Below are 23064 nucleotides of genomic sequence, written 5' to 3'. Positions count from 1 at the left end.
TTTTATTGATAAAGAAACTGAATCCTCTAATGGTTAAGAAACTTGCTCAGGGTCACCCAGTTCATATGTGGCCGAGCACACTGTCAAACAACCCAGGCCATCTGGTTCCTGTGGGGGGCATGATCACTACATTTTACGTTTACTGATTCTTCAGGTTGCAACAAAAGAATGTAATTATCTTGACTATACCAGAAAGTAAACTCTATGAAAGACTTTGTTTCTTCACTGTTGTATCCTCAACAGCAGAATATAGTAGGTGTTTAATAAGTGCTGTATATGTTGCATGAACAAATGGGTGGATTTCTGAGTCCCTACTATGTGCAAGATAAAATTCTTAGTAACTAGATAAACAAAAATGAACCAAGTGTGACTGAAGAAATATATACTTAGTTGCTGTCTTTGTGCGTTTGACAAGTAAACCTTTAGAGAATAATTACCATTACAGTTACATACAAGTATTTTACCACTAAATGAGCAAAATCTCCCAGTTTTGCTTCTCTTCATCACGTGTCAAAGTTGGCATCTATCTAGTACTCTTTAATTCCCATGACTCTTTTCTTGGCCAAATGAGAAAAAAAAAAAATTGGTCTCTAGGCAGAAACAATGTTCCTTTCACTGTGTGCCTTTCTGTGTTCTGCTTCCTGGACATTTTGTATTGAGGTTCTTCTTGTTAACTCTCTGCATACCTCTCACCTCAGCTTTTCATTGCTGTCGGGGTCAATTACTGAATAGTAGGGGCAGTTATTTAGTGACCCCTGCTTTGTACAGAAACTGTCAGAAAAGTTTGCCTCTTGGAACCATACTGACATGTCCTTGACAGGAACCTTTTCACCTACTCCTCATAACTAAAATTCAGTTGGATCCCAACACATCTTGAACTGCTAATTGATACAACCTATTTTTAAAGCACCCACAGCAGTGTTACTTTTGCTCTCACCTGAGATACCAATACACTTATAGCATTAAGCAAATTATAACAATAAATCATGTAGTTAAAACTTTTCAATTATTTTTAATAGTCTCCAGTACTATTGAAGAATATAATTTAAAGGCATTGGCATTAAAAATTAACACAATCTTTGGTAAAAGTACAACTTGATGGGACTTGGTGTGCCTATGATTCTGTTTTCCATCATGAAACTACCTTCATTCACATTTGTAGGAATGCTCTACTGAGTGATAAAGAATGGAAGAGAGCTTGGAATAGAAAAGGTTCAAGTTTGATTCTCAAGTCATAAATATACTTCAAGGTATTGGGAAAGAAATGTGAACCAAAGAGAACAGGAGCCTTCTTCAAGAAATAGTAGTTCTTTTTTTTTTTTTTTGGTGTGTGTGTGTGTGTGTGTGTGTGTGTGTGTGTGTGTGTTTGTTGAATCCTTATTTCAAATGGAAAGAAACAAGTGTATATTTAAAATCGAATTCAATACCTACCTAAAACTTAAAAGACAGAACAGTTGGATTTGTCACTTGCCACTTGGGATTTATTCCTACATTGCAGCCACCCCCTAATTCTTCAACCCACCTCTCTGGCTCACACTAGCAGGCATGTGGGATTGGAGGAGAATTTCCCTCATGCCCTTAGGAGTTCTTGCGTCAATATGTTTGACAATCACGTATTCCCTATTTGTTGTGTGGGTGCATAATTAAATGATTCCTGATACAGTAAAACTTTTCATCCTTGGCAAAAATGTGTAAAGGAACAGAATTCTGGATCCACTTAAGGATCTTCAGATCAAGCCAGACCAGCCCCAAAGACAAGAAATGAATCATTAAAAAATTCAGTGGATAAAGTTAGAAATAGTTAAAGGAAAAAAATTGACTGTCACCCATTGTGACTTATTCCCTGTTAAATAAAATAAAATTTGTAAAGTGCTTCTGATAATGCCTGGACCAGGAAAAGCACTATGTAAGTGTTTGCTATTATATTACTACTCTCGGTTATAGTCAAGAATCCGAGCTCTTACCTTAGCTGAAATTCTTTTGGAATCATAGATCCCTCCTTATTTCTATGTAAATTATTACCACTTCTTTTCTTTTCTTTTTTAAAGTTTATTTATTTATTTTGAAAGAAAGAGTGAGAGAAAGAATCCCAAGCAGGCTCCTGCTGTCAGAGGTGGGACTCAAACTCACGAATTGTGAGATCATGACCTGAGCCGAAACAAGAGTCTGATGCCGAATCTACTGAGCCACCCAGGAGCCCCAAATTATTACCATTTCTAACCACACACACACACACACATGCACACACACATACACATGCAGAATTTCCTCTAAGTTCAAAACATACCTCATTATTAATAACATCTGGATAAATATATAATATAAAAATTTTATAAACAGGGTCTTTTACTTGTTCATGGTATCACCCTTTATACAAAAGATTACTCTATAAGCATATTATAATTAAAGGATTCTATAGCAGATATGTGAAAATGAAAATAATTACTGCTATTTTAAAATTTCTTGTGAGTTTCTTTTAACATGATTTGAGAAGCTGTACAAGTATAGTCAGAGTTATTTTCCTGTTTACATTTTCTCACTCTCTGGATTGCCTCCCTTCTTCTGATAAAATGCCCCTATTTCCTACTGGGATATTACCTCTCCTCTCCTGTGTGCAATCTTTGGGACTACAGAGAGTGATATTTCCCCCTTTCCTAGCCAATGTTGAGCAGAGGATCCAGATCATTCAAACTCTTTTTCTGGGACTTTGAAACTTGAAAGGAAGGGTCAGGAGGGAAAAATCTTGGGGCTGATTAGTCACAGTGGGGTTTCCTTACAAGACAATTAAGTAAAGTCTACTAATTGCCTCCAAGTTGCTGCTTGGGGTGCCGCCTTCCTGGGCTTCCTTCTTCTGGCATTCCTTTAGCTCTAAGAGCTACTCCATAAACTTGCAATAATTTCCTCTTTGTGTATGTTTATTATAATTGTTTTCAGTGCTTGAAACAAATCCAAACAAACAACTGCAACAAAACCAAACCAAGCAAGCAAGCCAACAAAACCCCTACTAATTATCTTCTCTCCTCTTTTTTTAATTCCTGCAGGACATGAAGTATGTTACTTGATTCTTTCAAAATATGTCCATAATTATTTGGATTAAAAAAAAACTATATATAAATTCTTAAAACATCAAACATATCTCTTCACTTTATGTTAAGCCATAGACCCCACCCGGAATTAAGGTATTGTGGTATCTAATTGGGCTATTATTGATCTGTTTGGTCAGGCTCAAAGAACAATTTGTTCTCCACATAATCATCATGGGGTTTAGTGTCCTGATACTCATATGGATTCTGCAAAAGTCTTCTGAATACTACACTGAATGTTTATCATTTAAATTGCACGGTTTTATTTTGGGGAGTTGTCTTCGTTATTGTTTTATTTTGCTTTTATTGCTTCCTATGACTTTTAGGCTAAGATCCTTTACAAGAATAAAAATAGGTCTCATACTTTCTATACTCTATACCAGATTATATTCTGCCTCGAAGCACTGTAAAACTTTATATATTCATCACTTCACTTTCAAAGATTCCCTTGACACTTCACATTCCGCTGAACCTTTCTCATGGGCATTCCTGCTCTGAGTTCCCACAATTTCCCCCATTAGAATCTGAGCCAAATGCCTCCTGTCTTTGGGAGAGATGCCATTTACTTTTTGGCAAGAAGACACAGGTTGATGATCTCTGGAATGCTATCAAATTTGTGTTTGTGAACCTTTCTCAAAGACCTTTGGATATTATCTCTGCTATTTCCATGGGTGAGCCTCTTTTATTTCCTCCAAACACTGGAAAAGCTACCACCAAAATATGCCAGATTTTGGTCCCAATGCTTTTCCTGAATATTCCTCAGAATGCACTCTAGCACATACTAGGATTCCCTGACTTATTTCTGCAGTGTTTTCATCTTTAGGGGTATTACTCCAAAATGCTCAAACATGTCTTTCTTTTCGCCCCCTTTCATTTCTGTTTTACACATTTGTTTGGCCAACTGCCATTTTTCCGGCATTGCAAATTTCTTCATCTTGAGTGGTTTCTACATTCGCTCTCTTTGAAATTTCTTTCCAATTCAGGGATGAACCTTTTTTAGTTTGATCTTTTATCTGCTCTCTTCTCTTTCTACTTGTAATCACTAGTTCTCAGTCACTGTCTTTATTTATCTTAGAAGCTCTATTTACCTGCTTTTGCTGCAGCTAAAGCAATCAGATCTGACACTGAGCCCAAGCATCACTTGGCTCACGTGGTACCTTCCCAGAGGGAATACCATAGACAGGGCCAACGGTGTTTGCTGGCATTTGCCCAAAACATGCTTTCTGGTGTTCCTTGGGGCCAATGGTCTTTTATAATTTGGCTGGCAGCACCAGTGCTATGATTATTGTCAGGTTTATCCCAAAACAGCCAGCCAGTGAAGGTCAAGAGAGCCTTTACAAAAATCCCAAACTCTCATTTTGGGCTGATATATTACTATGCGTTCCCAACTCTGAAGATGAGACTTTTTTCCTTACAGATGACAAAGTAGAGTGATTAACCCAGTAGATTTTTCCTTACATCTCCCTGTCTTTTAAATGTTTACCCTACCCAGTACCAATGATGTCTCCTAATTATTCCTTAGATTAGTTGACTTCTTTCTAATTCCCTAGGTCCAAAATCTATCACCTCCTGTTTAGACTGCTGACATTGCTTTTCAGCAGTACATCTGGCACTCAATTTTGATCAGTTCAATTTATTCACAATGCAGTAGAGCAATGTTTGTGAAAGTGTGGTCCCCAGACTAGTGGCAACAGCATCAACATCACCTGGGATCTTGTAGGGAAGGCAATTCTCCCACCCGACCCCAGATATAAGGAATCAGAAACTGGGGTGAGGTCCAGCAATCTATTCTAAAAAGCCCTCTAAGTGATTTCTAAAATACACTAAGGTTTGAGAATCCCTTAGTCGAGTCATCTTTTCAAACCACAGATCACATTGTTTCAGGTCCTTCCATGAATTACAATTACTTTTAAGATAAAGCAAAAGTGTCTAACTGTAGCTTAAACAGTCCTGGGTGATGGGAAACCTGCCTCTGTTCCAACCCAGGCTCCCTTCTGCACTCCCTCCATGGCCACGGTTGGCCCTCGTGCACAGATGGGGACACTCGCTGCACCAGCTCCTTCCTCTCCCTGGAACAGCTTCTCTTCTCTCTTTGTTGATTTCCTCCTTTTCACTTTTCATCCCTCAGCGCTCCCCTGGCAGTTTTTTGTTGAAGGATTCCTGAGGACCTCCCAACACCGATCCCCATAGTAAACCAAAGTCCAAGTACATGTCTCATCGTCCCATGTGTCACTTTTGCAAAGCACTGGCCACAATAGCAGGTGTACCTATATTTGTGTACTTGATTGGTGTTATTGCCTCTGTTTGACTGTAACTAGGCTCATACAACAGACAATGGGTGTTTTTCTTCAGTATTCAATCCCTAGTGCCTAGTCAAACCTGATATACCTTTGTTTTCAATGTTTTTTGAGTGACCAAATAGTTAACAATTACTGAACACTTGTAATGTTCCAGGCACCAGGCTAAGACATTCATATAGATTTTTATCACTTTATTTTCAGGAAAAGCATAGTTGTTTTTCTCCATTAAAAAAATATGTATCAGGGCGCCTCAGTGGCTCAGTCAGTTGAGCATCTGACTTTGGCTCAGGTCATGATCTCACAGTCTGTGAATTCGAGCTCTGCATTGGGTTCTGTGCTCACAGCTCAGAGCCTGGAGCCTGCGTTGGATTCTGTGTCTCCCTCTCTCTGTGCCCCTCCCCTGCTCGTGCTCTGTCTCTCCCTCTCTCAAAATAAATAAACATTAAAATTATTTTAATATAATAAAAAAATAAACACATATCACTTTCTATATGCCAAACATGGTTCTAAGCATTTAACAAATATTAATTCTTTCAGATCCATAATGACAAGATAAAATACACACTATCATTATATTCATTTTATAGACCAGGAAGCTGATGCACCTCTATTTGTCTCCTATCACACAGTAGATAATAAACCAAGATATGGACAGTAGTGGCTTGACTCCAAAACTCTAAAAACACATGTTGAGAATTGAGAATTCCAGCTTATAATTGAAAAGAATTCTATGAATTATGGGATTTAAAATTTATTTTATCACATGTAGTGCTCTGAAGTCATTGTTCATTAGAACCAACTAGATCACCAACACTTCATCTCTACTCTTATTCTGGAAAACAATGGCCAGAAACAGAAAACCAGAAGTCTTAGATAGTTCTCCTCCTGTCCCCAAGAGAATGCAGAAGGGTGAATTGGATAAGGGGAGGAGTCTAACTTTGTTTTATTATTAGTCTAGTTATAAAACAATTCCAGGGATACAAAGAATTATTGACACATTTGTAATTGGTAATCCAAGGCCTCTCTGATAGTGTATTCCTCATAGCTGCAATCTCTTTCAAGTGAATTCCTTATGTGCTGCTTTGATTAGTCAGCTTTGAAAATTAACTAACCTCAAAAAGCCAGGTGGCCAAAAACAATAAAGGTAGAGAATCTTTCAATACAAATTCAAATAATTTAATAAAATTCAATAAAAATTAAAAAAACATTCCAATAAAAATTTCACTTATATCCTATAGTTTGTGCACACAATGTCATTGTTTAATATACTTTAAAGGATTTACAAGCATTTATTTTAACCATCCATTATTTAAAATGGAATAAAGAATTCCTTTTCTGTAAGATTTACATTCCAAATTCCCTGTATCCCACCAGACTACTGCATTAGGTCATGTGCTTTTAATGACCATATTATGATTGTTTGACTTTCATCAGTCTTACTACCAATAATCTCTTCAAGGTGTCTCTCAGTTGTGTAAAAGACTGGGAAGGAGTTTCATATGGAGCCAAACCTGTCTGGCCTCCGTAGTCCCCTTCTGCCCTGGGTTTGTTCTTCTTGCTCATTTGGCCACCACTAGTCTGAGAATCCAATTGATGCAACCTCACTTCTTTTTTTTTCTTACATTTTTTAAATGTTTATTTATATTTGAGAGAGACAGAGGGAGAGCATGAGCAGGGGAGGGGCAGAGAGACAGAGACAGAATCTGAAGCAGGCTCCAGGCTCCAAGCTGCGAACTATCAGCATAGAGGCCATTGCGGGGCTTGAACTCATGAGCAGCGAGATCATGATCTGAACTGAAGGCAGAAGCTCAACCGACTCAGTCACCCAGGTACCCCAATGCAGCCTCACTTCTGCTCCTACCATAATATGTGTGAGCCTAGAATCTCAAACCCAACTGTCCCCTGTCCTCTAACTCTCTGAGGGTCAGGGTATCTGGGTTCCTGTTGCACTTGGAAGACTGGCTATCTGAATCAAAATCTGTCACTGACTCCAGCAGCTTTGACTATGTTGATACACACAGTCTCTCTCAGAACATTTCCCTTAATTTCTGGTCCTCTGTCTGCTACCAAAAGAGGCTTTAGTCCAGTTTACAAGGCAAGGAAGTAAAACGGGAAACAAACTGCTTTATGTTCCTTGGCTCTTTCCTACACCCTTTCACCAACATAAAATTCTCGCTTTTTCAGTTACAAAAACAAAAATGAAAACAAAAACAACACACCATCGTGCACACCAAAGGATGTTAACAGATACTAAGAAGAAGGTTGCCATAACAAAAGAACCTTTCTACCTATAGAGGTAAACACTATATTAGATGGGGCATTGCCATGACAACAGTTTCTGGATCAGACCAAATTTTACAGGCTGATCATCTTTTGAACTCATGTGAAACTAATTAGCACCAGCTTTACTGGGATTAAATAACACATCACTGTAGTTAATGAGGAGCTTCTGAAACTTCAAGTTAAATCTATAATAAGAGAATAGGCCAGTAAGAACTAAAATAGAAAGGATAAACCACGAAGAAATTAACAGCTTAAGAAACAACACGATAAAAGTGTGGCTAAAGAGGTCTGTAGGAATAGAAGCAGGTTTAATCAACCTGCAACGGAGTAATCTGCAAATGAACTGATTAAGGTACTCAACAAAGATGATACTATTAGAAGAAAGATAGGAGGAATTTAGAAGTAAAAAATTGCAAGAGTGAAAGACCCTTAAATTTGAGATACAAGTACTCCCATCCTTGGAGGTGGCGGGAGGTTTTTTACTATGTCACTATATCATATAGTGATAGATATCATATAGTATATAGTATATATACTATATCACTGTATCACTGGCCTCACTGGCTTATTTCTCCATAGCCTGAATAAGTCTCCTCAAGGGTTAACTAACATTCCTATTCTAATTTCATTCCAATTAAATAATCTTTTGAATATTCAGTTTACCAAGCTGTTGAATACTCAGAAGAAAGCACCATACTCGATAAACATAATAGCGAAAATGAAAAGGAAATACATCAACAGAGAACACCCTTCTCTCCTCCCACCACATTGGAAAAGGCAACTGTTCTCTCATCCAAGGCTGATTCTTCCTCATTATCTGGAACCTAAATAAGTCAAGTGACCTCATTCCATTCATTATCTCTGATTTTTTTGTAATCTTCAATTTCTCTATCTTAATGGTTGTTTTCCATTAGAATTTAAATATAATCACAGTTCTTTTGTCTTCTACTAAAGAACCTCCACCCTCTCAAACACTGCTCAGCTATCTCTACAAATAGATGCATCATTCATATACCTATCTAAGCCTAAGCCTCCAACTGGAAGTCATTATTCATTCCTTCAACTCTGTTATCCAACATCCAGTCAATTATTGCACCTAATCATTGCAAATGTGCTAGTTATGAAATCTCATTCGCTTTCTCCATCTACTGTTACTTCATTGTTTGGGCCTGCTTCACTTATTTCCTGGATTATTGTAATGAACCACTAACTGTTGTCACTGATACTGCTTTTGTTTTCCTCCAATTCATAGTAAACACTGACTTTTTTTTCTTTTTCTTTTCTTTTTTTTTTCTTTTTTTTTTTAATTTCTCTCTTTTGAGAAAGTTTTATTGAACAGGGTGGTTCAGTAGGTTCAGTGTCTGACTTCAGCTCAGGTCATGATCTCACAGTTTGTGGGTTCCAGCCCTGCACTGGGCTCTGTGCTGACAGCTCAGAACCTGGATCTTGCTTCCGATCTGTGTCTCCCTCTCTCTCTGCCCCTCCTCTGCTCACACTCTATCTCTTTCTCTCTCTCTCAAAAATATATAAACATTAAAAAAAAAGAAAAAATTTTACTGTCAAAGCAACGTTGGAGAGGAAGCTGTTAAAGCAGCTAGCCTGTGATCCCTCCTGATTACCAAGAAGATGTTCCTGGGGATTGGGTGGTTAAGAAGGCAGGTGACCTGGTTCAATGTCTCTGTAAACATGATAACTTGACCTCCAAGCCAACAGACTAATCATATTTGCTGGAAGGGAGAACTCTTATCTATGAAATACTTTGAAGAAGATGTTCTTGGTTTAGGATTGCTTATTGTAAATGAACCTAAACTTGGATGGATTTATGAAGCATGGTTCCCTGGAGAGGGTCAAATAAGCTATAAGACTTTTACGTATAAAATAGATATTTTAAAATTTAAATACTCCCTACTGTGTGAGCTGACATTGGGGACTTCTATTATTTTGGACCAGAGGCCAGGTATGATGCAAAAAGGAGGGTTTATGGAAATTAGTAGGATATTTCAGACTTCTCCCTGGCTTATGACTGCATCCTTAAAATATTGGTAAAGTCTGATACTAGGAACAATCTCTAATAGAAATGAGTTTCACATGACAGTCTGATTCTTTGCATTAACTTAATGTTTGCTATACAATTTTGAAAATACACAAACGTGATAAACAGAAGCAGTCTATAAAGCAACTCACAGAAATAATATTTTGTGTGTCTTTCTTTCTAGTCTTTATTGTAGAGATCTATTTAGTTAATTATTCACCTATCTAGTTTCAATTATCAAGTGTATGCTATGTTTTCAAACAATAGTGAGAACTAATAGATTTAAATAATTTTTCTCCTGCATTTTTTTTCTTTTACTTAACTTTAAGTTGTGAGAATTTGCTTGTATCACCAAGAAAAAACTTGATTTTTAATGGCTGGATAACCTTTCACCATATGAATATACTGTTAAATTACTCACCAGTCACTTACTGTTGGTCATAAATACTATTTTTGCTTTTTTTCATAATAAAAATATTACAATATGCAACTTATACAGTAAATCTATGACTATATTTCTGATTATCTCCTTAGGATTGGTTTTGAGACAGGGGAAAACTGGATAAAAGAGCATGAACAATTTCAAAGCTACACATCCTTTAAAAAGATAGAAGAGCACATATCTTTCCTTAAAAAAGTAAAGAGCTCCCCTAGTCAGAATTTAGACATACTGAGTATTATCTTTTGAAGTATGTGTGCATATTTTGCATTTGATAAGGAATATATAATTTGTTAAGTTTTCATTTAATTCACTTTTCTCTGATGACTATGATGTAAGATCATACTTGTTGACTATTTATACTTTTTGAAAATGGATTGTGAATTTGTCTATTTTCCAAATTACTTTTACCATGTAACTTGTTAAATTGGAAGAACTTTTATGATACATACCAATGACAGTATCTTTTAAATTTCATATTTCAAAGTTTTTGGTAAGTGGTACTTTGATTTTCTTTTGGCATTATTAATGATACAAGGTTATTAAATTTCCTCCAGTTTTGTGCACTCAAATTAAATTGTATGCACTTCAGTGTATATCTCTTTCTACCTTTGCTTCTTTTTGTATTTATACTTAGAAAGTATTTCATAACTAAAGCTCATTCAAATCAATATATTATTCTAGGTTCTAATTGCAGTTGGTTTTGTATTACACTCTATAATTATTTGGGGATTATCTTCATACTTGATACATGGTAAGGAACAACTGAATATATTTTTCAAATACCCAGCCAATTATTCCCAACAATATTTATTGCATAACCTTTCCTTTGCACATTCTTTTACAATGGTTTATTTCTCAAACAATTTCAGATCAGGTAGGAGTTTATTTCAAGGGTAGCTATTCCATCCCATTCATCTGTCTGTTGACTGTCATGTTATATAGCATGTTTTAAATTGTTTGTATTAGTTTCCCCCCTTATAATTATTTTCTTCAATTGTATATCACTTATTCTTACAGATAACATTAGAATTATTTTTGTCAAGTCCATCCTTAAAAAATCTGATTAGTACTTTGAAGAAATATTTCATTATGTTTACTTACAGTATTGGAAACAATGGCACACCAAAAGTATTTATTCTTCTAAATGAAACTGTACTACTATGCCATTGTATTAAAGTTGTTCATATCCCAGAGTAAAAGTTGATTGTGTCTCACGCATTTATTTTTTTCTGAGGCATTTCATGTTTTATTGTCCCTTGCTATTTTGTGTAGAGTATCTTTTCCCCCCTCACATAGGCTGATTATTTCAACAAAAAGCCATATTCCTCTTCCTGAATGAATGAACTCACCATTCAGTTACCTGTGTGTATATGATAATAAGACTGATTATCTCTAAGTATAATGACCATATCTTTTTTTCTGGGCATGAAAAGTGGAGAAACAAATCCTGAATGTCTTCCCTTTGGGATCTGAGCCACCAGTAGATCTTCTCATCATCTATTTGTCTTTTTCTAATTTAAAAGGTACCTAACTATAAAGGTAGCAACTGATTTACTCATGATGTGTTCATCTGACTCAAACTTGTTTTTTAATTTGATGCTATGTGAATTAAGTGCAAGGGTGTAGCTTTAAAAAATATGAAAAAGAGGACCATTAACTGGCTTCTGGACTACGTGGGGCACATGGCACATTGTTCTGTGACTGAAAACACCTGCTCTGGACACCAAGTGTCTAATTTTCAATCCAGGATCTACCTGTGTCTCTCTATGAAACTTTTGGGCAACATTTTCAATCTTTCCCAGTGTCTTAGTTATTCATCTAAAAAATCAGAATACCTACCTGCCAGATTTGTGCATGTAAAATTAATTGATACATGTAAATCACCTGGAACAGTCCCTGGTGTATAGCAAGCATTTGATAATCAGGGGCTGTGATATTTGCTACACATACATGCATATGGCTCCAGAAGTATACTTCTTCACTGCTGAATATGAAATGGCCACCTGTAGCAGTAGCAGTAGCAGTAATGAACTTTGCATTTCCTCTGAGAGACAGAATTGTAAGAGATTTTGCCTGGAGTAATCTAGTCACTTAACCACTGAGCAAGTGGTCACCTCTCAGAAAAAACAAAGTGGTATTTTGCAGCATGAATGTGTCACTACTTGTCATTGGCCAAAATGCAAAAGGCAATTTGCTCCATTTTAATTTGATTTTGTTCCATCTTTTAGAGTAATTACTGGACAATTATTTTGTCATAAGCTGTATGCTCAATAGGCAAATCTGGCTTCATGAGATTAAGAAACTCATTTTCTGTGATGTGCTTTGCCCCTCTTCGACCTTCAATTTGTGAAAACATTTTTTTTCAGGTGTTCTCTTTGGGAGCGAGTGATTTTTTTGTCATTTTCATTTTCTTAATTTTCATTGTTCTTGTGTATTAAAATTCCATTTTTTTCTACAGTTAGCAAAATAACTAACCCAAAATTTTGTACACAATAAATGCTTGTTAATTAAAGTTCTTATGTTTATATGACACAGTGTTATAAATGGATGTTACAATGAATATTTAAGCTCCCTTAAAGAACTCACAAGCCAAAAAAACTAGTAGCAAAATAAGATAACAATCCTATGGAATAATGAATACTTTACAATGTATTATCTTAATAAGAAAGACTTTCTCTGCTCCCATAGTCGCTATGCATCTCTCTAACATGGCATTTCTTTTATAATGAGATTAAGGGTGGTTTGCCTGTGTTCCTCTCCTGTTAGACCCTAAGTTCCACAATATAGTATTTAAACGTGATTCTATGAATTGCTAACAATAGATGTTAATATGAAACAAAATAGGAACAGTTCAAAAACCAAGTCATCTGTTTCGAGAAGCAGGGAGAAGGGAGATTGATGCTCTTTCACTGTTTATTATATTAAATAATTAACATACTGATAGGGCTAGGAAACTCTTAGATATTATAGTTCATATTCCTTCCATTTATATTTCAGTTAAATAATAAATTGAATAAGGAATTGAAACTCATAAACAATTATTTCTAAAAATGATGGCATTATTCAAGGCCTAGAGTTAGAGTCTCCTTAATTAATGATTGTCAGGTGGTTGACAATGGAAATATTTGTAAGACGTACACTGACTAATGATGAAGAGATTTGTGAGCATTTGTGTTGAAGGCAATAGAAAATAATTAAGGAACAATTTTAAGCTGGGAGGCAATTTTGTGATAATCTAATCTGACAGTCTCATTTCATAGCTTGATAGAGTTACGAAATAGATACGTAGAGGTTAAATTATCACTAATAGTACATATTTAGTGACACAGGAACTTCAAACCACAAATTTTGACTTCTGGTTCAAGACTGTCCATAATGCAATGTCTCTTCTCTTCATGATATGGGGAAATTGTGATAGTAAGAATTCAAAATGAAAAATGGTCCAAAATCAAATCATCAAGTGGATTAAAATGAAAATAACTCAAATAGAAATGAAAATTAAAAAGAGAAGTCTTGGGGCCTCTGGGTGGCTCCGTTGGCTGAGCATCTGACTCTTGATTTTAGCTCAGGTCATGATCTCACAGTTCGTGAGTTTGAGCCCCACATCGGGCTCTGTGCTGACAGTGTGGAACCTGCTTGGGATTCTCTCTCTCTCCCTGTCTATCTCTTCTCTGCTCACACTGTCTCTCTCTCTCTCTCAATATAAATAAATGAACTTAAAAAATTTTTAAAAAGAAAAAAGAAAAGAGAAGCCTTGGATATTGAATGGAACCAACAGCTTGTCTCAGCCATCCTGGTCCACGTTCTTTTACTGCCTTCTTCAGGCCTCTGCCATTGTGTCCCAGCTGCCTGAACCCAGGGAGGTTGACCCAAGCCAAATGGCAGTGTAGGAGGACACAGAAGTTTGTTGTTGAGTCTGATACTATTTTAGTCCCTTTAAAAATGGGAGGATCCCTTACCCTGCTCCCACATTGTAAGCAGACAAAGGCTCCCGATCAAGAATTGCTCCTGCTCTGGGTAAAGATTTCTGTATAAATGCTATTGGTGGGTATGGTTCTAAGAGAAGAGTAATAATTAAGAAAATGACTAGTATTATTGAGCATTCATGATGTGCTCTATGCGGAGGACTTTATTATACACTGTCCATAAGATAAGAATAATTTTAATGCTTACCTTATAGGATTGTTTTGAAAATTAAAGGAGATAATCCAAGTGTTTAGAAACTGCCTGCCACACAGACAGAACTTGATGAAAGATTGGTTAGTATCATCATCTCATTTACTTCCAATGATTTTATGCAAAAGGTGAGAATTCTTGAATTTGTTAAAATGGTCCGAACTGGCATTTGGTGGATTTAGGGCCAGAGTTCAGACCCTCGCTCTTCGCAATGAGCTTCCTGCATCTCCCAGGGATGGCGGTGGAATGAGAACTGGGTGTGGGGCCGGAGACCCAGGTGGACCTCCTGTTCGCTTGTGCAGTAGCTGCACAAGCTTTACAATGTTCTCTGAACCTTAGTTTTTTCACCTCTAAACCGGAATAACAACACCTACCTAAATGGGTTGTTGTGAAGAAATATCAGGGAATATATAATAGACTAATAGTTTGAAAATGACGTACACATTTTCTTGTCTGAACTTTCTCAGTGCATGACCTTTGTCATAGGCTGGCCCGTCTACCTATCTTGGGGCAAAATGGAATGACTTACTTAGGATATATTGGAGAAGAAATGAAAAGGGAAAGGAGAATGTGATTTTCAGCTTCTGACATGTAGTACACGGTGTAAGTCCAGTTACTATTTGGAGAGATTTTCAAATTCCTTTATTCCCTTTTAACATCCCTTTTCGGGATGTTTTCTAGGTTTAAGTTCGAGGGGAGGCCTCTGAACTCTGGCTTAAGTAGGGAGTGCCAGATAATTAAGTGTAATATTAAACACAGAGGAAAGCAGGGAGACCTCTTAAAAACCACAAGAGCCATCCAAGTCAGCATGGCCAAGGTGTAGTAAGACACTTCAGATTTTGAGGGAGTTTCCCCAAGCTGCCCTTGGCTCACATATGGTGTGGGTAGATGAAACTGTGGCTGGGAGAATTGCCAGAGGGGAATGTCATGATACAGTGAGGTGGCTCTGTGGAGCTGCAAGGTGGACTGCTTGGCCTGAGACTGCATGGCAGCCTTGCCAGACCCCTGCAAGGTCACGGCACCAAAGAAGCTGGGGGGAACCCAGGGCAGCCCGGCAGCACCACTAAATGTCCTTACTGGGAAGCCCCAGATCACAGTTATGCTACCCTCAAACTTAAACCAGAAGAGCAAGTCAGAAGCAGGTAGACAAGAGGCATGGCTTGGTGATTGGAAGATGCCACACTGGAAGATGCTTCCCTCTTTCTCTTGGGCTTTATCAGAGATTTTGAGAAAAGCAGGTGTAAGGAGAGAATACCTGAGAAAATAATAAGAAAGAAAGAAAGAAAGAAAGAAAGAAAGAAAGAAAGAACGAACCAAAAGGGACTGTTTCAGTCAAGGGTTAGGAAATGATATACCCAGTGGCCACATCTAGCCAAAGCTTGCTTCTGTAAATAAAATTTTACAGACATACCAATCCATTTATGCATCGTCTATAGCCACTTTTGTGCTACAATGACGGAGTTGAGTAGCAGCAGCAGAGACCCTATGGCTCACAAAGCCTAAAATACTTACATCTGGCCTGCTCCAGAAAGTTTGCCACTTCCTGCTCTAAAGCATCAGGTAGAACTTGTTTTAGAACATAGCGTGCATTTATGTGTTTACATTTCTTAACATTTGATGGCTTAGGTAAAAAGCCAGAGTAGTTTTAAGGAACAAACTCTGCATTTTCTCTTTACTGCTTGTTAAATCTACATGAAATGGCATGCCCAAGACATCTGTATGTAAAGAACTATCACTGCTAGCCACAGAACTGGTACAATGTTTGATGACTGAATGTATATTAATTTTTCTCTGCTTCTTTCAGAGTGACCATATTTCTTATATATTTTTTAGCAGGCAACATAATCTTGGGAATGTATTTAGTTGAGACAGAAAATGGGAATGGGGCAGAGAAGAAATGAAAATACAGTTCCTCACCTTTACTTAATAAAGGCAGAGCTGAATGTACTAGCTGGCAAGGTGAAAAGGCCATGGTCTCAGAGAGGCACCATTTTTTCTTATTGATGAGCTCCAAGATTTATCTCTTAAACTATAGCCTTAGGGAAGTGGGAGCCAAAAGAGCATGCCTTCAGCTTTAAATAGTCCCTGAAAGAAAAAGTCTTGAGATGTTGTTGAGACATTTTCTCAAAGTCCAGTTTTTAGAAGAGAGTCCTGCAATCTAGTTAACTCCTAATTGTTAAGGCATGGCAACACAACTGATGTGTTAACTTAAGTATTTACTCTTTTAATTTTTGTTTTATGTGTGTTCATTTTTGGAAGACAGAGAGAGAGACAGAGCACAAGCAGGGGTGGGGCAGAGAGAGAAGGGGACACAGAATCTGAAGCTCGCTCCAGGCTTTGAGCTGTCAGCATAGAGCCTGACGCGGGGCTCGAACTCACGAACTGCGAGATCATGGCCTGAGCCGAAGTTGGACGCTCAACCAACTGAGCCACCCAGGTGCCCCTCCACTGAAGTATTTAGTATAAGATCCTGAAATATTTGAGTCAACTATCCTTCTGGGAGCGCTGAACACTTTAAACCCTTATAAGGAAGGAAAGAGAGGAAGGGAGGAAGGGAGGGAGAAAGAAAGAACAAAAGAAAGAGAGAGAGAGAGAGAGAGAGAGAGAGAGAAGAGAGAGAAAGAAAGAGAAAGAAAGAAAGAAAGAAAGAAAGAAAGAAAGAAAGAAAGAAAGAAAAAAAAATAGAGCATGTGTCTAAAATGGTTTGTATTCAGTTTCAGGAAGCTTTTTTTTGGGATGTTTTCTAGATAATTTGTTCAGGACGTCAGAACTGGGCATGAATGAAAGTGCTTGGGTTTCCTATTATTCACAAATAATTTTCTGTGAATTCTTCTTAACTTCCCCATTCATTTCCATCTTTTTCAACCTCTTTAATCTAGCTGTGCTTCCCATGTTTACTTTATCATGTTCCTTCCTGGTTTCAAATAAAGGCATAATGATAAAAGGGGGAAGAGTAAGATTATAATGTGTATATCTTGTTATTGTGGTAGCAGTCACCTTTTTTTATTTGGGGATCCTTGTGTCTATTTCATGCTGGGAGAAAAACCCTGGCAGATAACTATCTTGTTTAACCTCTGACTCCCAAGTAATTTTATACCGAACTGGTGAAAGATAACTGTTCTATTTCAATAGCCTTCCCCAGTGGATAAGTTTTTTTAGGTATAATTTACATCTTTCTTGTTGTAATTTGCAACCATTTAATTTGATTCTGTCTCCATGTAGATGGAAAACGTCTGGTCAACCTTTTTACAGGACTTTTTATATTCTCGAAACCAGTTATTAACAACCCTCTGCTACTCTTTCTTTAATAATAATCTAAGTTTCTCTAACATCTCTACATAATAATGTGCTGCTCTTTTATCTTCAGAGCTGTGATTGTTAGGAGACTAATTTGAGTTGTTTCTTGGCGTGCTGAAGAGTTTGTATTAATCCAATCACGTCTCTTTTACTTCAATCCCTAATGTGTTGCTTGCTTACCATTAAAGTGGGGCAAGTGGTGGTCTATGACTTCAAAAGCAAGTGAGAGATTTACTGGGCCATAGGATTTCATATTTTCTGTCTCAACCAGTGGAGGCAATCCCTCATTTCAGAAGTCCTAATAAAGTCTTCTTGTGTTCTCCTTGATTCACAGAATAAAATCCCACTTTTCTCTTTAGAAAAACTAAACAACAATCCAAACAAATAAATTATTAACTATTTTGTTATGCAAATTATTTCTTAAAAGACACTTTTAATGACAACAATGCGGCAATCACATTTATTTAAAAACTTAGAACTCTTAGCAATGCCATAAAATGATAGCTCTCATTAAATGGTATTAAAGAAAACAAAAGAAAATCTGTAAGATTTACATGGTAAATTATCATCTTGTAAATATAAAAGACCAGGTGTTCCATCTTGACAAATTCACAACTTAACAAGACAGATACGAAAGTATTTTATCACATAAAATATTCATCAATTTTTTTCTTTTGTTTTCATTGAATAGATTTTAAATGAAGCAAGAACATAGTCAAGGAAACCTCTAGTGAACACAAAGACTTTGAGAGAAGGACAGCCCAAATCCCATCTCACACTAAGAGAGGCAAGATTATATGTGGTTATATGTGGTTGACTAATCAATTCATTCAATACATATGATCTGTTACCTCATTATGAGCGTTGTTCAAGTTGCTACTGATAAAATAGCTAAAGAAGATAGGCAAATTCTATTCTCTCATGCAGTTAACTTTTTAGTGGGGGATGGCAGACAATAGAATAGACAAGTAAATAAGACAGTTAAGGCAAGTTGAGGAAAATAAAATACAGTACTACAGAGTGACTAGTGCCTACGTAAATCAAATGATACATATTTAAGGGGAGACTTGAATGGCAAGCGGGAGCCGGCTCCTCAATGATCTGGAGAAAAAGCAGCATAGAGAAACTAAAGGAAATAGAAAAATGTCATTGTGGCTGGACAGAATGCTGTGTGCTTTGTGAAACTGTGCATGTATTATTCCTCACAATGAATGAATTTCCTGCTCCTCTCCATCAATCTAAATTCAAATATCCCATTTTCTATAAGTCTTCTTCCAATTCCATAAAACCATCTATTTTGACTCCAGCTCTTACATTTCTTTTTAATATTTCAGTGGTACTAGGAAACTTCACACCAATGATAGAGTATGTAAATGTTTGTGCAAGGCTCTTGTATCTTTACAGAGCACAGAGTTATTTCCTCAATAATGAGAATTGTGTCCCTTTATTTATTTTGTCTTCTATAGTGACAATCCTATGGACAAATGATACTGCCAAAATAAGAATCTTGAGCCTTGTTGGGGGCGCCTGGGTGGCTCAGTTGGAAGAGCATCCAAGTCTTGATTTTGGCTCAGGTTAAATGTAAAGAGCCAAAATCTCTTTACATGATCCCAGGGTTGTGGGATTGAGTCCAGCATTGGCTGGGTGTGGAGCCTGCTTAAGATTCTCTCTTGCCCTCTCCCTCAGCCCCTCCCTTGCTCACATTCACACACATGTGCTCTTTCTCTCTCAAAATATAAAAATAAAAAATAAATAAAGAATGTTGAGGCTTGTTGAAGACTTGCCAGTTGACAATGGAATTGTGATTTTGCCCTTAATTTTCTACCTCTTAAAAGTTTTTATGAAAAGAAAAGAGGAATGCTTCCGGAGTAATAACCACAGTACCTTGCTTAATATTGACAAAAGTATGTTAAATAAAAGCAAAGTAATTGAAGCTTCTCAGATTGGGCACATTTAGCAATGTATTTTAGAGAATTAATCCTTGCTTTAAGAAGTTAAGTCTGATTCTTAACTGCTAGTTGTCAGTTCTTAGCTTGAAACTTCCAATGACTTTCCAGTTTTGTTTTGTTTTTTTTTCCCGGTAACATGTTGTCTGTTTATTGTTGACTTTGGTAGCAATCTCTAAACACTGATACTACTATGCAGAAACCCACACTGTTGAGACTCTAATTTTCAAGAAAGAGGGCAAAAGATGACAGGGGTTGAAGAGTTAATAAACTGAACATGTCTAGGGGTAGCTGGGTGGCTCAGTCAGTTAATTGGCCAACTCTTGATTTTGGCTCAGGTCATAATCTCATGGTTCATGGATTCAAGCCCAGCATCAAGCCCTTGCTTAGGATCCTTTCTCTTTCTCTGCCCCTCCAATGTGCTCTCTCAATCTCTGTCTCTCAAAAATAAACATTAAAAAATAAATTGAACATGTCTCAGTGATGTAGTGTTGTTTCCCAAATATAGAAACCAAATAATGATTTCAAATTGTTTTCAGACCCACACACAATCAGGAACAAACATTTTGGCAGTAAAAAAATACACATAAAAATGCATATGATGGTAAATGGCAGAGTCCCCAAGAAAATGTTAAAGGAAATCATTCATTCCAGTTAGCTCACACTGATGACTTGAGGAGATATTTTCTTCCTTTAGAATTGTCAAATGATATTCAACCCAAAATGGTCCTAAGTATTAGAAAAATTCTTTATTCTGCTAGGTGTTTCAGGGAAGGATCTCATGATGGAATTTCAGGTTCCTTGCTTAATTTAAGGGTTGAGCTGAATGGAGGAAAACCAAGAATAGGTATCCCTTGAGTTGACAAGAGCCCTTGAATAAGGTAGAGGGCAAAATTTTGCTGCATGGACCCTCTTTAAGCCTGCTATTTAGATATTTAAAGTATTTAGTGTTAAAGATATTCCTATTTTGTTTTTATCTGGATCCAGAAATATAAGGGTCATGCAACTGAGATAAAATCACATTGAGATACAGGGAATGGCAACAAGAATGAGCCCTAAATGTGGAACTTAAAAGGGTCTAGACACCATGAAAGAAGATGGGTGTCTCAGACCACTCTAGTGCCCCACCTCACCAAGCTCTGAGTCCTGCCACACACTCCTGCCTCTGCTGCAGTAGGTGACCATCTCCATGCAGCCCTTCACCAGCACTGGCAGATGCAACCCACTAGTTCCTTTCCTTGGGTAGCATACCAACCACTTATTACCTAAAAACTTCTCTGACACATTGAATGTGGAATATTCTTAGGAACCTGTAAAGCATTCAGAAGTGCTGGGCAGTTAATATCTGAGGAGTAAGCTTTGTCCAAATGGGGATAGGAACTGATGGACAAATGCTTTTGTCTCACATCCCCTAGGCAAACAGCTCTGACACATTTCATAAGACTCTTCAGAATGTGCCATGGGCTTGAGTGCCAGTCACCTGTTTGGTGGCCAACTTGATAATGCATCCTGAGATAAAGTTTCTATACCTTTCCCCTGTCACTTGTCCTGTTCTTTGCTTCTGTTTCTTAGGATTGAGATGTTCCTCAAAATTATTGGTAGTCAAGTCGTTGTCTCAGGGTCTACTTTCAGAAGGACTGAAACTAAAACAATGGGGATTTAGGGAAAGAAAGAAGGAAAAAAGCAGGATGAGTGGAGCGAACCATGTATTGTCCCCCAAACAGTAGTCTGTTAATTGATCTATATGCTAAATGAAGGCCATGGGTAACTTAAAGAAAGTGAGAGAGTTTTACAGAGAACTAGAATTGCTTCTGAGTTTCTACTTGACTCAGAGCACAATCCCCAAATGTCCCATCCTCTCGGGTTTCAAATGTGTTGTCTGAATGGAGAGCTAGAAAAATTTATTTCCTTCTAATCCCAGGACAGTAGCTCTTTGTCATTATTACATACTTTATGGACTTTTATTAACTTGCAGCAGAAACCATAGGAAAGCCATTATGTACAACATATAAGGCAATGATTCTAAGTGACAGTGTTATTATTTTCTTACGTTATTCCTATTTGATAGCATATCTGTATAGGTTTGTGTGTGTGTAAGAAAGAGATTTTGCTCCATTTTAACTTCTTTTTACTAGTTCATTGGCTATTCTTTTTTAAAGGAAAAAAAAAGGACAGTTTGGTTTTGATACAATGTAGTTCATGATCCTAACGTATTAAAACGTGGGTTGTTTTCAGTTTATGATTGTTATAAATCCCTGCTGTTAACATTAAATCGGATTTATAACCTATTTTAAACTTCTGCCAGAGGCAATCTTGGGTTTCTACATTTATCAAATAAAACATTTAACTCTCATGAATCACAATATCAATTTGACCTACTGTGCACATTGTAAACTACTTACGGTTATTCCTGTGAAACTTAGCCTCTTAGTAAGATTTGGGTGGAAACTCATTTTCCTGCATTATTTCATGTCATTGACTTATAAATAAGAGAAGGCTTAAAATGGCAAAGTGACTTTGAGCTTCTTGAGATGTTATTTATGCACATATATTTCCTTCTCTGATCAAAGTTTTTATCCTTGTTCTTTGAAATATTGTATTTGTAATTTCATTAGACATTTCAAACACATCAGAATGCAAACATTTTTCAGTATCTAATTTAGTTGAAACTGCAAATGAGTCCTATTTGTTTTCAGGGTTGGTTTTATTTCATTAAGTCAGAATTACTTGTTTTATAATTACATGTAGAAATAAATAGCCTTTTCACAGGCTAATGAAAAAAATCACTCACTCAACTTTATTCCAAATTCATTTGGCTGGCAGAAAGAACGTAACCTCTCACTCATCTTTACCATAAGAAATTAATTTCTCTTTCCCAACACAATAAAAACTGTTAATTAGAATTTCCCCAAATCAATTAAAATCATATATATTTTTTTAAAGAATGAAGGAGAAAAATTTGGTAAACACACAGCATTAAAAAGGAGATTTGAATATGAGAGAAAAAAGTTCTATTTATAATGCCTGCTCATTTCAGAATAGTTCTTCAATTAGAAGATATCTAAAGAGAGAAATAAACTATCTAAATTTAAAATGATTATGCACTTTTTTTAGTAAATAAAAATTTGAGAGATAAAAGTCAAATTGTAACTTTCTAAGAGCTATGATTTTGTTCGCTTTATTTAACTTAGCTTGCATGTATTGAGTACTTACTATGTGGCCATTCTGTTGAGTACTTTATTCATACTATTTCACTGAATCCTTAAATAACCCTATCCTTGATAATGGAATTATTTTACCATACGTAACTGGGGGTGAATTTGAAATGCAACTAAAACCATCAGCGTAGCTTAATTTGAAGTTAGAATTGACATGGTCATATTTCCTATACATTCATCAAAATTTCCACGGGCAATACTAACTTACCCATCAGTTACTCACTACTTGGTGGTCACCGTAGTAAACATGGTGTGACAACTCAGCTCTTTCCTTTAGGACTTTGGCA

General features: G+C 36.7%; 1 protein-coding gene across 4 annotated transcripts in view; it reads right to left on the bottom strand.

Annotated features, from left to right (window-relative positions):
- The window catches only part of FUT9 (fucosyltransferase 9), a 210227-nt gene that overhangs the window by 20380 nt on the left and 166783 nt on the right, over positions 1 to 23064 (bottom strand). The window contains exon 1 of one of the 4 annotated variants that reach the window (XM_019830968.3): positions 17794 to 17964. The exons of the other annotated variants lie outside the window; for them this stretch is intronic. Coding sequence (XP_019686527.2) covers positions 17794 to 17866 — 73 coding nt within the window. The 5' untranslated portion in view covers positions 17867 to 17964. Of the gene's footprint in view, positions 1 to 17793; positions 17965 to 23064 lie in introns of those variants that run through there. 4 annotated transcript variants of the gene reach the window in all.

Source organism: Felis catus, chromosome B2 (assembly GCF_018350175.1).
Source record: "Felis catus isolate Fca126 chromosome B2, F.catus_Fca126_mat1.0, whole genome shotgun sequence".
Lineage (NCBI taxonomy): Eukaryota > Metazoa > Chordata > Mammalia > Carnivora > Felidae > Felis > Felis catus.
The sequence above is the reverse complement of the archived record's forward strand: the minus strand, read 5'-3'. Positions and strand labels throughout refer to the sequence as shown.